The sequence below is a fragment of the Salvelinus namaycush genome, chromosome 3 (genome assembly GCF_016432855.1).
Source record: "Salvelinus namaycush isolate Seneca chromosome 3, SaNama_1.0, whole genome shotgun sequence".
Lineage (NCBI taxonomy): Eukaryota > Metazoa > Chordata > Actinopteri > Salmoniformes > Salmonidae > Salvelinus > Salvelinus namaycush.
The window spans coordinates 21,741,506-21,757,916 of NC_052309.1; the positions used below are offsets into that span (position 1 = coordinate 21,741,506).

The 16,411-nt window shown below is 44.5% G+C and overlaps 1 protein-coding gene across 1 annotated transcript in view; it reads left to right on the forward strand.

Annotated features, from left to right (window-relative positions):
* The first annotated feature begins 2,999 nt into the window (after positions 1-2,999).
* LOC120045070 (kinase suppressor of Ras 1-like) overlaps positions 3,000-16,411 on the forward strand; it is a 35,862-nt gene continuing 22,450 nt past the window's right edge. The window contains 2 exon segments of the mRNA XM_038989921.1: positions 3,000-3,400; positions 16,105-16,245. Coding sequence (XP_038845849.1) covers positions 3,191-3,400; positions 16,105-16,245 — 351 coding nt within the window. The 5' untranslated portion in view covers positions 3,000-3,190.

Here is a 16,411-nt window from a genome sequence, read left to right on the forward strand (position 1 = left end):
AGTTTAACTCCACATATAGCATGTCCTACTAATTGCTCTATTTAATGTGTTTGTATGTGGCAGTGTGTGTGCTCCCATGTGCCTTCATTTAAAGAGTTCCCAGGAAGTGACATCAACCCACTGACTGAGCACTGCCACTGATGTCATTTCACAGCACTTAATTTTAGAACATGTTTACTTACTCCTATCTTAGATATGGTATGAAAGACATGACAAAACAGAAATTAAAGTGGTGTGTTCTTTCATGCCTGGTACAAAGTAATTACACAGGGTATTGATCCAAAATATGCCTAAGGAATGTTAACGGTTGCAATTTCATTGTTTCTCTTGTCCTATGCATTTCATGACTTGACTAGGACTATATGTGATAGTAATCAATGCTGCTCAGTGAAATGATTCAATATCACTGCCTGAACTTTTTTGATCACGAAAGGAGTTTAGACCGGGTCCTAACTGCAAACCTACTTTGTCCACTAGATGGTGTTCTTCACAAATGTATTCCACTTTATTGCATCTGCATCCCATGCTTAGTTTTTTTCCTCTCATTGCCTCTGTTTCAGATAGTATGACACATCAGTGTTTTCTCTTGTTTGTTGTCCTGATCATCTCTACCATAGTATCTTGATTATCCTTGCTTGCCGCCTCTGTTTTGTAGTTCAGTCCTTTATTCCTCCCTTGCTGTCAGTCTTTCTCCGTTTATGCATGGCCTCCCTCTGTAGTCATTGCCACCCCTATCCTGAAGGGGGCCCCAGCCTGTATGTGTTGTAGTGGTAGACAGGCAGGCAGGGATGGTTGTGGCTGCATGACATGCGTGTTGGGATGAATAAACCTGGCATGCCTTTAACCTGCTAATTGCATGGCGACTGTAGATAGATGAAAGCTCAAAGTCTGGCTGACTACCCTGCTCCTCAGATCATGCCTGGGTCTGGTCTCCCCCTCCCTGTCCAAGGATTGGGATGTTTAATGCCACGTTTTACATAGACTGTTTTGTCTGAACATCACACTCAAGACTTGACAATCTAACTAACCATTTCTAGTGTACTTGTTTGAACATCGTCAATGCAATATAAAGGCCCTGTAAGGACAATGCAGACAGTGGTGGTACATTATGAATGCAATTGTTTCAGTGCAGCAGTCCTTCCAGGCAGGCTGTGTTTTTAGCAGGTTGACGTTTATTGTCATTCATTTTGTCGTGGAGGCAGAACTGAGTGATTTCCACTAGATGGGCCAGCTGTTAAGTCAAAGTTGTCTGTATCGTAAAAATGTATGAAAACAAAAATGTACTTTTGGTCTTAATTTAAGATTAGGGTTAGCAGTGTGGTTTGGTTTGGGTTCAAATCTGATTTTAAGACTTTGTGGCTGTGCCAGATATTCATGACAATAAATACCAACCTCTGTGTTTTTATGGAGCAGCACTCCCACTGTCTAACTTGACCCTCCCTGGTCTCATCCTCCCTCCTCAGACCTGCAGGGTTGGCTCAGGAGATCCCCTGGCACGAAAGGACACGCAATCAGATTGTCCACAATCCAATTTGATCTGATACACCGCTTCCTGGGAGACTTGCTCCTATGGTCTACACTAAAATGCAGCAGCCTGGCCGGCCAATGAGGTTGCAGTACAAACAGCTTAAGAGGCCGCTGGGCCGGGTGGCATGGCAAAGGATGTGTGTGTCTATCCTCAGCTTAGCAAGCCATGTCAACAAGCTGACAAGTACCTTCTTCCCTCCCCCACTCAATTGCTGTAAGCTTTCCTGTAAATTAGGCCTTGCTGAATTTGGGGGAATTCTAATTTCATGAAATAAATTTGCTTGCCTTGATGCTGTCTGTGCCTTACACTTGGCAAGACTGTAACAAGCTCAGTCCAATACGCAAGAAAGAAGGGGAGCACGTTTCTGGAAATGGAACTTAGTTTTTGAGTGTGTAGGTGACGTAAAAGGCGGCAGAGTCACCTGAGTCAAAGCCAGGACACATGTTGATTTCACTCAGCAATGCTGAAGTCTAGAGACACACTATGTGGCACTGAGCAAGAGGAGGGCAGTCACACACCTCAAAGGTGAGAGTGGGACCTTAGAGGGGGTTACCTTGTTATCTGCATTTTAAGATATTACTTTAAAAAGATGAGTATCAGAATGTCTGCCTACTAATTAGAGTTAGTTGTATGGCAAAATAGATTATTTTGTGCGATTTCTCTTGATGTACTGAGTGTGGAGTGAAGCATGCTCCTGCAGGTGCTTTGCAGGACAGGTCTCACTCAGAAGGGCTTACATGCACCAGACTAGAAGCTCAAACTTCTTTGATCCTTAGCCTTGTACCCCTCCATCTGTCATTATCTCTCTCGGCTCCTCATGGTCTGAGTGCTGATGAGACCATCTCTCTTCCGGCCCTGTGGACAGGTTGCCAATAGAGAGGATCTTACTCAGAGTTAACATAACATTATGGAGTAAACCCTGCACCCTGAGATGGGATGCAGGCAGAACATGTGAGGAAAGCAAGGCCTTGCTCATAGTGCTGCGTCAGAGCCAGGAGAGGAGAGGAGGGAGGACTCCAGGGACACATCACATGTACTTACAGATCCAGAGTGAACAACGATCCACAATGATTCTCTCCACAATGCGGTTTGTTCTAATTCTGCAGTTAAAGCATGTCAAGTTCACAGGTTGTGGAGTATTGTGATATTGTTCGAATATGACTAGGTAGTTCACTGCAGTGGATCTCGGCATCATCCCTTATTCTCTGGAGCGACATATTTCAACTCAAGTTGATTTTGTGTGTGTGTGTGTGTGTGTGTGTGTGTGTGTGTGTGTGTGTGTGTGTGTGTGTGTGTGTGTGTGTGTGTGTGTGTGTGTGTGTGTGTGTGTGTGAGAGAGTGCGGTGCCCAGCCATAGTGAAGGACTTCGTTTCCCAAACTGCAACGCGTCCCATGATGTTTCCAACAGCTGACAGACGGTGAAAGCCTGGGCGAGAGCTGTCAGGGAGGGAGAGATCGGAGTCTCCGCGGAACGGGCAGAATACACAACCCGAGCACTGTTGGACTTTGGATTGCTTTGAACCAGGATATTGATATCGAGCTATTTTTATTGCTTTGTCCGAATTTTGAGACATTTGTTAAGTTCAATAATATTGCGTCGTTGGTGCATTTGAACATTTACAGTTTGCATCTACCCCCTAAACCCGTGCCCAATGCCGAGGAATGGATAGTGTGTCTGAGAAAGGTGGAAAGATGGTCGAGAGTGATGAGCAGTCGGAGAGGGATAGTGGCGGTGGCGCAGCGATGGCAGCTCTACACCAATGCGAACTCATCCAGAACATGATTGAAATCTCTATATCCAGTTTACAGGGGCTCCGGACGAAATGCGCCGCGTCCAACGACCTCACACAGCAAGAGATACGTACTTTAGAGGTAATTAACTACTGAACACGGATAAATACTGCGGTCCAAACTGCGGAGTCATGTATGTTCAGCTCAGTTCTGGGCTGCAGCTCTTTGGTGTCTGTATGCGAGGCGCCCCATCAGTTTCCTTCTATTTTGCACAATACACTGCAGCTGTATTGCGCGATGCTATGCATGATTATTTAAAGAATAATCCTACGTTTACACATACTATATATACTGTGACTTCCCACATAGGCTAGGCTATTGATATGCTATAAATAGACTTGTCACTGACGTTTATCTGGTTATTATTGTGACCTCTTTCTGTAGGTTAAATATTTGTCTGGAACCCCGGATATTTTGCAGCAATGTAACGTTAGCTGATGGTGCAGTTGAAATCAAACGGGCCAAATTCCTCATATCAATCTCATGATGGCATTGTCTTCCTCTTTTTATTTTCATTATATTATTGGTCACTATTCCGCATTTCGGCATCAGACAAGCCAAGCTTGGGTACAAGACAAAATGCAGAATTAAATGGCAGAGCATTTCTCGGCAATGGTAAACACCCCTCATGCCAATAATCCTGATCAATTCCCCGACCATAACTCTGAGCCAATTAAGGCCAAGGTGTCGATATTGACAGTGTTCACTGCCTAATGCGTTCCGTGCACCTGTCTGTGGATCCAAATGAATTTCAGTCGTGTCGGGGATGACTTGGTTAGCATGTGTAAACAATTCTGATGAACCAACCAGGGGTTAAATTGTGCATAGGGTGATGGCCTACGTATAGGCTCCGGTCTTTAGGCCTATAATATGGTAGTGTGCACTAGTTTACTGTAGTATGCACTTGGAAAATATTATCATAAGAATAATAGAATAGGGAAATTGTATTATACAGAAATATCATGTTTGTGGGTTTAGATAGGTGAGAATACTGTCGTGACATTGGTCCGGCCTGCATTCAGTCACCAACACACACAAATATATACTGTATAAATCTAGCCATACTCTGCATGCAAATTAAATAAAATACTGATATCAGTGATATATGCATGATCTAAACATCTGAATACGATTTTCAGGTTGGTGTTTGAATTTGAGGGAAGCACATGCTACTACTCTTCCACTCCAGATTGAGATCACTTAATTGGTCAATTGCACAAAAGGTCCAAATCAAATTTGACTTCCACTTTTAACCCAACCCTTCCGAAAGACACGCATACATACACTCAGTGGCCAGTTTATTAGGTACACCACCTGTTAACAAAAATAGTTCGCTCCTACAGACAGTGAATCACGTGGCCCTGGCTTTTTATATAAAGCAGGCAGATGGGCATTGAGGCATTCAGTTACTGTTCGATTGAACGTTAGAATGGGCAAAACAAGTGACCTAAGTGACTTTGAGCGTGGTATGGTCGTCAGTGTCAGGCGTGGCAGTTCCAGTATCTCAGAAACGGCCGGTCTCCTGGGCTTTTCATGCATGACAGTGTCTAGTGTTCACCGAGAATGGTGCGATCAACAAACAAACATCCAGTCAGCGGAAGGCCTGAGGGCGAAAACAGCTGCTTGATGAGAGGTTGAAGGAGAATGGCAAGAATCGTGGGAACTAACAGGCTGCCCACAAACAAGCAAATACTGGCGCAGTAAAACAGTGGTGTGCACAACGATATCTCGGAACGCACAACTCGTCGATCCTTGTCACGGATGGGCTATTGCAGCAGACGACCACACCTTTTACCACTCCTATCAGCTAAAAACAAGAAGAGGCTCCAGTGGGCACGTGATCACAAACACTGGACAATTGAGGAGTGGAAAAACATTGCCTGGTCCAACAAATCCCGGTTCCTGTGGCGTCATGCATGAGTCCATGGCCCCATCCTATCTGGTGTCAACGGTACGGACTAGTGGTGGTGGTGTAATGGTATGGGGAATGTTTTCCTTACACATGTTAGGTCCCTTTACCAATTGGGCAACATTTCATTGCGATATCCCATCTGGTTTGGGCTTAGTGGGACTATCATTTGTTTTTCAACAGGACAATGACCCAACACACTTCCAGGGTGTGTAAGGGCTATTTGACCAAGAAGGAGAGTGATGGAGTGCTGCATCAAATGACCTGGCTTCCACAATCATCCGACCTCAACCCAATTGAGATGGTTTGGGATGAGTTGTACCGCAGAGTGAAGGAAAAGCAGCCAACAAGTGCTCAGCATATGTGGAAACTCTTTCAAGACTGTTGGAAAAGCATTGCAGGTGAAGCTGGTTAAGAGAATTCCAAGAGTGTGCAAAGCTGTCATCAAGGCAAAGGGTGGCTACTTAAACAAATCAAAACATATTTTAGATTCTTCTATCACTTTTTTGGCTACTACATGATTCCAAATGTGTTATTTCATAGTTTTGATGTCTTCACTATTATTCTACAATGTAGAAAATAGTAAAAAATAAAGAGAAACCTTGGAATGGTGAGGTACATATACAGGTTTTTGGAGAATTGCGGGGGCTGCCACACTTGGCGTCTGGGGAGCTGTTGTCATGGGAGGTTAAGTGCCTTGCTCAATGGCACAACGGCAGCCAATGGCATCTAGGATTTGATACCAGCGAATCTCTGGTTGCCAGCTCACTTCCTTTGAGATTTTTCCTTTCTGGCTCGCATCTCTAACTGCTAAGCTACCTGCCGCCCCAGATGTTTTTGAATAGTGCATTTACTTTTCGTAGTTCTTCAACATTTGAGTTGTTAAAAGGCTGGGTCTATTTGAGTGGTTATTGGACTGAATCACTAGTTCTCATTAACCTGTTTCAGGACAAAGAAAGACCTCAAGTAGGCCCCGTGTGGCTCAGTTGGTAGAGCATGGCGCTTGCAACGCCAGGGTTGTGGGTTCGTTTCCCACGGGGGGCCAGTACAAAAAAAGTATGAATGTATGTACTTGTAAGTCGCTCTGGATAAGAGCGTCTGCTAAATGTCTTAAATGTAAATGTAAGTAAGTGTTAGAAATAGAAAGCAATGAGTGGGTGATATATGCTTTCTACAGTAGGCCTATCACTGCACCATTCAAACTGCCACTTTCATTTCTTCCTTCACTCTGGGCCAGGCTTCCTGTTCATTCAGGATTCACTGGTAAGGGCTCATTATCGCTGAAGAAAAAGGACTTTAAAACCGGAAATGGTCATTCAGAAGCCACGTTCCTCCAGGCTGTCCATGCCCTGATCCCATCTTCACACACACCCTGAACCAATCAAATGTGGGGGTGCTGTAAGAATCTGGGTAGTATTACAGCATCAAATTTACGTGCTAGTTTTAGTCACAGTATTTCACAGGTACAAAAGCCATAACCATCTGGTTGAATCCCACCCATCTGTTTGTATGAGAAGATTGTAGTGACAATTGGAACAGAGAGAGGGGCTGTTAACCACAAGTCCCCCGGATCTGTCTTGGACTTGACCATGAAATCCTAACTGGAAGAAATCAGACAAGCCTGTCTCAGCTTGACACTCCCAAAACGGTCCACAAGTGTTCCCATGAGTACCGTGTACGACAGCAGAGTGGAAAATATAAATTGTCAATACAGCTAAATGGCCTAACGGCTCAGTTAATTTGTGTGATGAATGAGAGAAGTGAATAGCGACGGGTGAAAGTGGCTGTCACACTTGTGGTGCTAAACAGGGGTGTCTCTCCCAGAGACCCTCACTTGAGCGCAATCAAGAGGCTTGAACTCACATTAGATTCTTACTGAAAGAGCTTTATTATGGCACTCCAACCATGGCTGTTTTTTTTGCAGTGTGCCTTGCCGGTGAAAAGATAATGGTGCTTTGCTCTCCAAGTGGAGTACCGCAAGGTGGTGCTTCAGTTTTCACACACTAATCCCTGTCTGAAGCATGATATCCTCTCACACACCTGACCCATCTGTCTCCATGTTGGCCTATCCTTTGCCATGTCTCCCTGTCATTGTCTCTCTGTGGCTCTGAAGCAGTTTGTCTGACTGTTACACTTAAGCAGTAATTGACAGGAGAGGATTTCCACTCCCAATAATCTTCTACCAAACAGCCTCAAGTGACAGAAAAGTTTTCACACCCCTTGACTTTTTCTACATTTTGCTGTGTTACAAGGTGGGATTAAAATGGAGTTGTCTTTTTTGTCAACAATCTACACAAAATACTCATGTCAAAGTGCAAGAAAAACATTTGTAGAAGATGTATGAAAAATAAAATACTAATATATCTTGATTACATAAGTATTCACACCCCTGAGTCAATACATGTTAGAATCACCTTGGGCAGCGATTACAGCTGTGAGTCTTTCTGGTTAAGTCTCTAAGAGCTTTGCACATCTGAACTGTACAATATTTGCACATAATCCTTTTAAAAAAATGTCAGGGTCTGTCAAGTTAGTTGTTAGACATGCTAGACAGCCATTTTCATTCTTGCCATAGATTTTCAGGAACATTCAATGTTGTCTTGGTAAGCAACTCCAGTGTATATTTGGCCTTGTGTTTTAGCTTGTTGTCTTGCTGAAAGGTGAATTTGTCTCCCAGTGTCTGTTGGAAAGCAGACTGAACCAGGTTTTCCTCTAGGACTTTGCCTGTGCTAAGCTCTATTCCTTGCAGATGACAAGCATACCCATAACATGATGCTTGAAAATACTAAGAGTGGTACTCAGTGATGTGTTGCATTTGCCCCAAACATAACACTTTGTATTCAGGACATAGTTCATTTTCTGTACAGGCTTCTTTCTATTCACTCTGTCATTTAGGTTAGTATTGTGGAGTAACTACAATGTTGTTGATCCATCCTCAGTTGTTGACTATCACAGCCATTCAGCTCTGTTTTAAAGTCAACATTGACCTCATGATGAAATCCCTGAGCGGTTTTCTTCCTCTCCGACAACTGAGTTAGGAAGGACGCCTGTATCTTTGTAATGACTGGGTGTATTGATACACAATCCAAAGTGTAATTAATAACTTCACCATGCTCAAAAGGTATATTCAATGTCTGCTTTTTTATTTTTACCCATAGATGCTCTTCTTTGCGAGGATTTGGAAAACCGAGGCAGTGGTTGAATCTGTGTTTGAAATTCACTGCTCGACTGAGGGACCTTACAGATAATCATATGTGTGGGGTACAGAGATGAGGTAGTTATTCAAAATCACGTTCAACACTATTATTGCACACAGAGTGAGACCATGCAACTTATTATGTGACTTATTAAGCAAACATTTTTCTCCTGAACTTATTTAGCCTTGCCATAAAAGGGGTTGAATGCTTATTGACTCAAGACATTTCAGCTTTTCATTTTTTATTAATTTGCTAAATTTTCTAAAAACATAATTCCACTTTGACATTATGACATTATGTGTAGGCCAGTGACACCAAATCTCAATTTAATCCATTTTATATTCATGCTGTACAACAAAAATGTGAAAAAAGGTCAGGGGGTGTGAATACTTTCTGAAGACACTGTATGTACATGAAACTTTACTCTTAAAGAGCTTGAACAGAGTTGATAGCTTACCGGCTGTAGCTAATTAATGTCTCTTGATATCAATTTTCATCAATGAGTCTTTTGGATGAATGCATCTCCATCTTATGTGCAGATAATCCATCCCTGAGCCTACCTACCAATCAGCAGCTTGACATGCATCATTATCTGTTTTGTCTTCTCATGATGTTGGAAAGAGTTTTGCTCTGCGGCTTGTGGTGTAAGCTATTGTGGCTGTTTCTATATTTAGGCAGCATTCTTCCTACGCATTTTCAGTGTTGGTTGTTAAGTAAGAAAATCAAATGACGTGCTGGGAGGGGAGAGCAGGGAGGAAAGGGGGGAGATCAAAGCAAATCAGCTGGGCTGCTTCGTTTGACATGGCAACCGCTGTGTCTGTCAGAGGCCTAGGAGACGACCGGGGAGAATATGGCTATCACCACAGAAGACACACAAGCAAATGATTGCAGCAATAACCACCCTATTTCTGTTTCCTATTTTATTATTGGTAAAGCAAACTGTGTAATCCAGCAGTCAGCTTGCATGGTGTGGAAATCATGGTGGTTTTAGCCCAGCAGGCAGCCTTTGAGCTATACTTAAACGTATTGAGGATGCAGCGTTGCTCTTTGTCTGGTAATTCTGAAGTCTGCAGTATTTGTGTAATAGGAAAGGAGGATTTGCATGAAATGGCTCCTCAATGTATGGAGGGCTGTATGGGCTCCCGAGTGGTGCAGCGGTCTAAGGCACTGCATCTCAGTGCTAGAGGCTCGATCCCATGCTGTATCACAACCGGCCATGATTGGGAGTTCCATAGGGCACCGCACAATTGGCCCAGCGTTGTACGGGTTAGGGGAGGGTTTGGCCCGGGTTTGGCCGACATTGTAAAATAAGAATGTGTTCTTAACTGACTTGCCTAGTTAAGTAAAGGTTGAATACATTTTTTTAAAGTAGGCTGCAAGGGGTTTCTTTGCCCTATTCAAACAAGCTTCCTTCCTTTTATCCTTCCTTCCTTGAAGTGGGAACCTGATATGACATTATTAGATTTGGTGAGAGCATTCATTATTTACAGATCGCATGTATTATATTTGGAGAGCAGTTGCTCCTATACCTGTGTAATAACACTGTAGTTGCGTTGTAATTGCATACTAACAGCCTTTAGAGATATTATTATTACTCATGTGCACTAAGGAACAGTCCCTATTCCTCGTTCTTGTTAGAAGGGTTCTATATATGTTTCTCAATTGAATTCAGTTTAATGTCAATTCCAAAATTCTGTGCAGCACAAAAGAGAATTAGGAGGCCCGATTTAGAGAATGATACAACACCAACTCAAAGTTCTATGGGAATTGCCTGGTTAGATAATAATGCATGTTTGGTTTCAAATGTAACTCAGGGGAAGACAGTCATTAGCCCGCCCCCGTGCTGTTCTAACTCACTCATGTCAATGTGTAACCCATAACACTGCACAATGATCTTCTAATTGATGCGATGAGGCTACACTTGATTCAGGGGCTTGATGCAAATGCAAGCCCTAGGTTGTGCTATTGTGTTGTATTTCCTGAGACGCCTACATGTAGCCTATACCAGGAGATAACATGCAAAAACCTCTCCGGAACTCTAGTATCAGGCATTTGAGAAATGGCTCCCAGAATAGAGCTGTGTGCCACTGACTGTTGTAGGTTATCATACTGCAGATCTAGATGGAGCACACCTGCACTTACAGTACATCACTTTTAATGATATTGTGTCTTTCTCTATACTGTACACACACTTAACTGCACAGACCTTTTAAGAACTGTGAAGAAGTGTGTGTGTGTGTGTAGTCCATGCTTTGGCCAGGGTTATGTTGTTGGGGAGCTGGGGCGGTGGCTGGAGCAGGCCAGGGACTGACCTAAAACATAAGGACAGAGGATTAATGGCAGCCGCCAGCCAGCCCCTTCCCCTCTCTGTGGGGTCAGTCAGCCCCAGTGATGACAGAGGAGGGGTCAGCGCAGCGGGCCATTGTCTCTGATAGTTACCCAGGGTGATGGGCGCTCAGCACCGTCACATAGCCCTCGGGTCACCCTCGTGTGACCCTCCCTCCCTGCACCACCCATAACTGTGCCTCTGTCCATCGTGTCACCATGGTGGTGGGCGGGGGTGATTTGTGGCACCTTCCTTTTATTACCTAGGGGCTGCTTAATATGCGGCAACACGTTACAGCTCTTTGTTAACATTTAAGGCCCACTACAAAGGCCTTAATGTTCCATGATCATTATCTCCCAGATCACAGTGCTGCGTCTACCCTGAGCCCAGTGCACACGGTGACACTGACCGGGCGCCCACATTTTATTATCACTACCATGGACAGCATGGGGCCAGCAGATAAGGACAGATGAGGCTATAAGCGTAAAGACAATCCACAACAAAGCTTTCACATGGTCCTGTGTGCTTGATGGTGATACTATTGTGTAGTGATGTGTTCTTGTGCCTCCTCCAGTTATAAAGACAGACACAAAAAAATGTTGGAAGAGACACAATTAAACACTTCTACATTTATTTTGCATCTTTAAAATGTGTGGGCTTCTGGGTGGAAGATTCAGAACACTGACCACAGACGGTAGAGGCCTTAACTGCTGTACAGTTCTGAGGGAACCAAAGGATAATGATACGTAATACAGGTGACAATAGAAACTGCTAAGTGTCGTGAAAGTCTTCTTTTACCACCGATGACTCCAAATGTTTTAGCTCTGAGAAATCTGTTGTTACCTTCTCATAGTCTAAGTTCTGTTTCCCTGGGGTAAAATAAATATTGCACAATTCTCCTGCAGAGAGGCATTGATGTCATTGGTAAAGATGTCGATGTAAGGCTGTCATCCAACGTTTATTAGAGTACAAGATGGTTTAGCTGAATTTGGAGGAAACAAGTGGAACAGTAGGACTTTGTCCCCTGTGTCAGACCGGTGTGCTGGTGTCTTTCTGGCTGCTCTCTGGTTCATATTGGCTGTCACTCATCTCCTCAAGGCACTAAAGCATTTCCATGGTGTTGTTTTATCTCCATTTTCAGACTAACAGGTGGGATCTGGGGCTAGTCAGACCACCTCATCCCCCAGACCACCTCATCCCCCACCAGGCTCCAGTCTGAGTCCATGAGTTCCATCCTCCTTAACTGATCACAAGACTGACTGGAGAATCTGTCTCTAAATCTAACTGGTACATTTTGAATCCCACTAAGTTACTCAGTAATACAACCCTATTTGAACACATATCTGTAGAATGGTGCAACACTACTCCAGCTTTTTGTCTTTCTATAGGAATTGAGCTGTCATTCAGATGTTACCTAAAAATCTAATAGTATGAAACTGCAGTTGTCTCTAGTCTGAGGTGTAATTTTAATGGATATTGCACGTCGATGTGTACTGTCTGACCCTCTGTGTTTCATGTCTATGGGAAAATCCCACTCTACAAAATGCTGCTGACGACTCTGGAGTGAGGTTGCTAGGTAACATGACGTCACTCTTGCACCAGTGTATTGTTCACTGTGCTGCCTGCGTGATCCCCATCTACCTGTGTGTGGGTGAATGTGTGGTGCTCGTGACAGGTGTCTCTGGTGCCCAACTACACAACGTCATGTTCCACAATGAGACTGCTGTCTCTGCAACTCACAGTTGAACAATAAGAAGGGAAACCATTAATAAAATGTATGACTCGGGTATTCGAACCAGCAACTTTTTAGTTACTGGCCCAACACTCTAACTGCTAGGCTACCTGCCGCCCTACTCACTCCTGTACTACTGTTGTACCTCATGTTTCATGACCATTCAAGCTATACTGAGAGAAGTGCTGACAGAAGTCTACATTATAATGCAGTCTCATTCCTGCTCTGTGGAAAAGTAATATTGAGCTTAAAAACTAAAGCTTACATCCGGTCTCTCCGCTAAAGGAAGACCCATAGATACAATGAAGAGAGCTAGTTGTCGGGAAGAAGAAGCTTACTGGCTCTCTTGTCAACCCACAGCATGAGCTCTTCTAATTGGCTAACTTCAAAGGTCAAATGCTTGCACCTAAAACAATGGGCACAGTCCAGACACAGTGGGTCAGTATGCAGAGTTGAGTGGGCATAGTAACATATATGAATAGAATAGGATAGGGTTCCCTTTAACCAGTCCTGTCAGGCAGTCTATATTTGAAGTGATTCAGTAAAATACTATTACCTTCAGTGGTCATGGTACTATTGAGGCTTCAATGTGTCTAGTCACAAAGAAGATCCTGCTTCCCATTCATATATGGCCTTCTGTCTCTTTTCCCTTTGCGGTCCCTGAGTTCGTTGCTTCTAAAGATCATATCAAGTTCTCTTCAAGTCAACTCTCTTTACTACACTTTTTCATGTCATTAAAATACCAAATAGGCCGTGTTTATTTCTCCCAGTCACACGACCAGGGGAAGAATGGAAATTGAGCTTATTGAGGAGGGCAATCTATGCACTCAGTACAATTTAGAGCTTGGCATTTGGCAGCCGATGAGCTGGAGTGGTCTATGGCGAGCCCCTTGGCCCGGGGTGAGGTGTTAATATGTGCCCCGTCCTCACCCACACCTGACCTGACGCCTCCTTAGGTCCTCATCCAGATGCCCTCTCTCCTTTTCTCTCTTCCTCTATGCTCTCGCTCGCTGGCTCTCTCTCTCTCTCTCTTCCCCCCCTACTGTCTCCTCTCGCCTGCAGTGGAGAGGCTTTTGTTAACCGCTGCCGCCGAGCCAAGCTGCCTCTTACATCCCAAGGCCACATTTTCTCTCGCCGAATAGTGTGGCTGAGCATGTTTCTGAGCGGTGTGTACTACAAGAGTGTGAGTGAATGAGCTAAAAAAAAAGGCATGTTTTGCTCATTGTTGCTCCGGCTCCTGAGAGGTGACTGGTGGGTATAGTGGAGTGATACCTGGTGGTGTGGCGTGGTGCTGCTTGCAGCCTGCTGTAATGGACACTCAGATGGAAAGGGAGATAAGGAGACAGTATACTGGAGCCCAGCGCTACGCTCAGTTGAGAAGGCCAGTGCAAACTAATACCATAGTGCTGGGAGATTTACTCATAGGACCACTGTATCTGGTAGTGGTCTGGGAAGGCTGGGGCAGGGGGTGGAGCCTGCTGTGTCCTTATAATGTTGCTATATTCATGTCGTGGTAATGCTCTAGTTTAGAATTCTCTGAACAAGTTCTAAATCACAGACCACTGTATGTTCAGACTGTTGTCATTAACTTAACACGTCCCTCATCTGTTTTCTTTTTCCACTGTCATGTCCCATACAAAGACTTGATATCCCAGTGTTCATTTGCACAATCACCACCAGGGCAGCAGTGTCAGGTGTGCTGTTTGGATGGTACACAGCAGTGATGTTGTGATGTATATCAGTACATCTGATATCAGGTGAGGGGGCATGTCAGGCCTTGGACAGCTTGGTGTGGGGGGGGGGGGGGGGACTTGGCATGTCAGTGACTGAGGCTTCAGTCATTAAAGTGCTGATTAGCAGACACAGGTGGCGGAGGGCTGGGGGCGTGGCGGCAAGGTTGGTGTGTGTGTGTGTGTGTGTGTGTGTGTGTGTGTGTGTGAAAAGGATGACTGGCTTTATGGTCAGCAGCTGCATGGTAACAGGGCGTGCTGTGCGTCAGCGAGCTGCTCCCCTGGGCACTGGTGAAAGGGCCATCTCTGCGGGTGAGCCCTCCTCCCTGATGTCAGCAGCACAGGCCTCATCCTTTCTCCTCTCCCCTCAGTATGCACTGCTCCCTGCGTCATCATCAGCCACCACAACACAGTGCTGCCACAAACTGTTCTCAGAGAGGGAGGGAAAAGGAGAGGGAGAGAAGGAGAGAGACCGAGAGGAGAAGAGACAAAGAGAAGGGGGCAAGAGATGTAGAAAGACAGAGAGATAGGCAAGTTGGAGGGGGTTGTGAGGGGCAGATCCTCACCCCTAGCTGCCTGTCTCTCAGTGTCCAGCCTGCCGCTCTGCAGCTTCCTCTCTGCAGAGCTGGAAAATGAATGTGGTAGCCAGCGCTCTGTTTGTTTGTAGAGGATCATGGTGGAGTGCTTTCACACATTCTGCAATGTAAGCGTCCTCCTTGTTATTGTTTATTATTTGAACAGCCTATTACATATTTCAATATAAAAGATGGACCCCACGGTCCTGACAGACAGATGAAAGAACAATGTGATACCTGGGTTAGCACCTAGAAAAACAAAAGCCCGGGGGGGGTATTTTTTATGTGATGTCTGAGAGGCTGTCTGCTAGCCTCACTGTGAACTTTGTGTCTCCCAGGACTGTGATGTCACTGTTCTCCTGCTTTCAGCCGCTGCAATGTTCAAATGACACTTGGTTGTCATGCCAGCGGTGCAGACACCCTCATGAGAAGGCCAGCTTGCTGTTCCCTTCCATATAATAACAGCTATTTATATCTATTTGACAGCCCTGCTTTTCTGACTGCCTGTGTGGGAACATGGATGGAAGAGAAATGCCACGTTGTAGAATGAATAAATGTGTCTGCGTGATTGGATAATTTGTGTCAGATTGGCCTCTCCTCATGTTCTGGGAGAAAGCACCAGAAGGATGGTGTGTGTCCGTGTGTGTCTGGTGCTGGTTCATCTCCCCACTGTTCTACCACAGTCCACACATAAAAGAGAACAGCACGCTACCTCGTTGTCTCTGGGGCAGCCATGTTTGTTTTATAGGATTCTTTTTTTTTTTGTCCTTGTCCAATATTTGACAAGGGGCTTTGCATCTGCTAAATCTCCAGCACAGAGCCCATGCTATAAACATGACTTGACATTGTCAGTGGCCGTCTTATTCTGGCTTTCATTTACCAGTTAATATGTACACTGTCTATTGTAGGTTTTCTGTTTAGTTAATCAGTTATTCAATGATTTGAATATGCAAGGAATAGTTATGGAAGTATAACGCACAAAGAATAATTCAGCAACATATAATCAGAGCAAAAGGAATGATTAACATTTCAATGAATGTATCCCTGGTATTTAATGTTTACTATGTACTATTTCCGCAAAGAACGATTGTGCATTCACATTTTGCATACCATAATTTCTGTAGTTATGCTTCCACTGTCCAATGGGTTCATGGCTTTTTTCAATTCACCTATATTTCCCTGTCACACTAAACTACACACTTGACAACACAGTGAAGAGTAGCAGGTATCCTGCAGGCCAGAACTGGTGCTCTAAATCATCACACTAACCTGCCCCTCCTTTCTCTGTTGGTGCTCCTCTCTGTTTCCCCCTGCAGGTGAAGCTGATGAAGTACATTTGTAAGCAGCTGCAGTGTAAGCAGAAAGTGCCGGAGACAGAGAGGCCTCAGGCCTTGGACAGCTACCCACGGCTGGGGGACTGGCTGCGGACCGTCAACCTGAGACCTGAGCTCATAGAGGTAGGTTTTAGAAGTGTGTGTGTGTGCATGTTGGTGCAAATGTAAGTATGTGTACAGGGCTTATTTTGTAATGACAGACTCTGATAAACCCATTCCTTCCTTGTCATAGAGCACTAATGTTTAGGTCTGATCAATTCTAGCAGTATCTTGCAATAAAATGTACTGG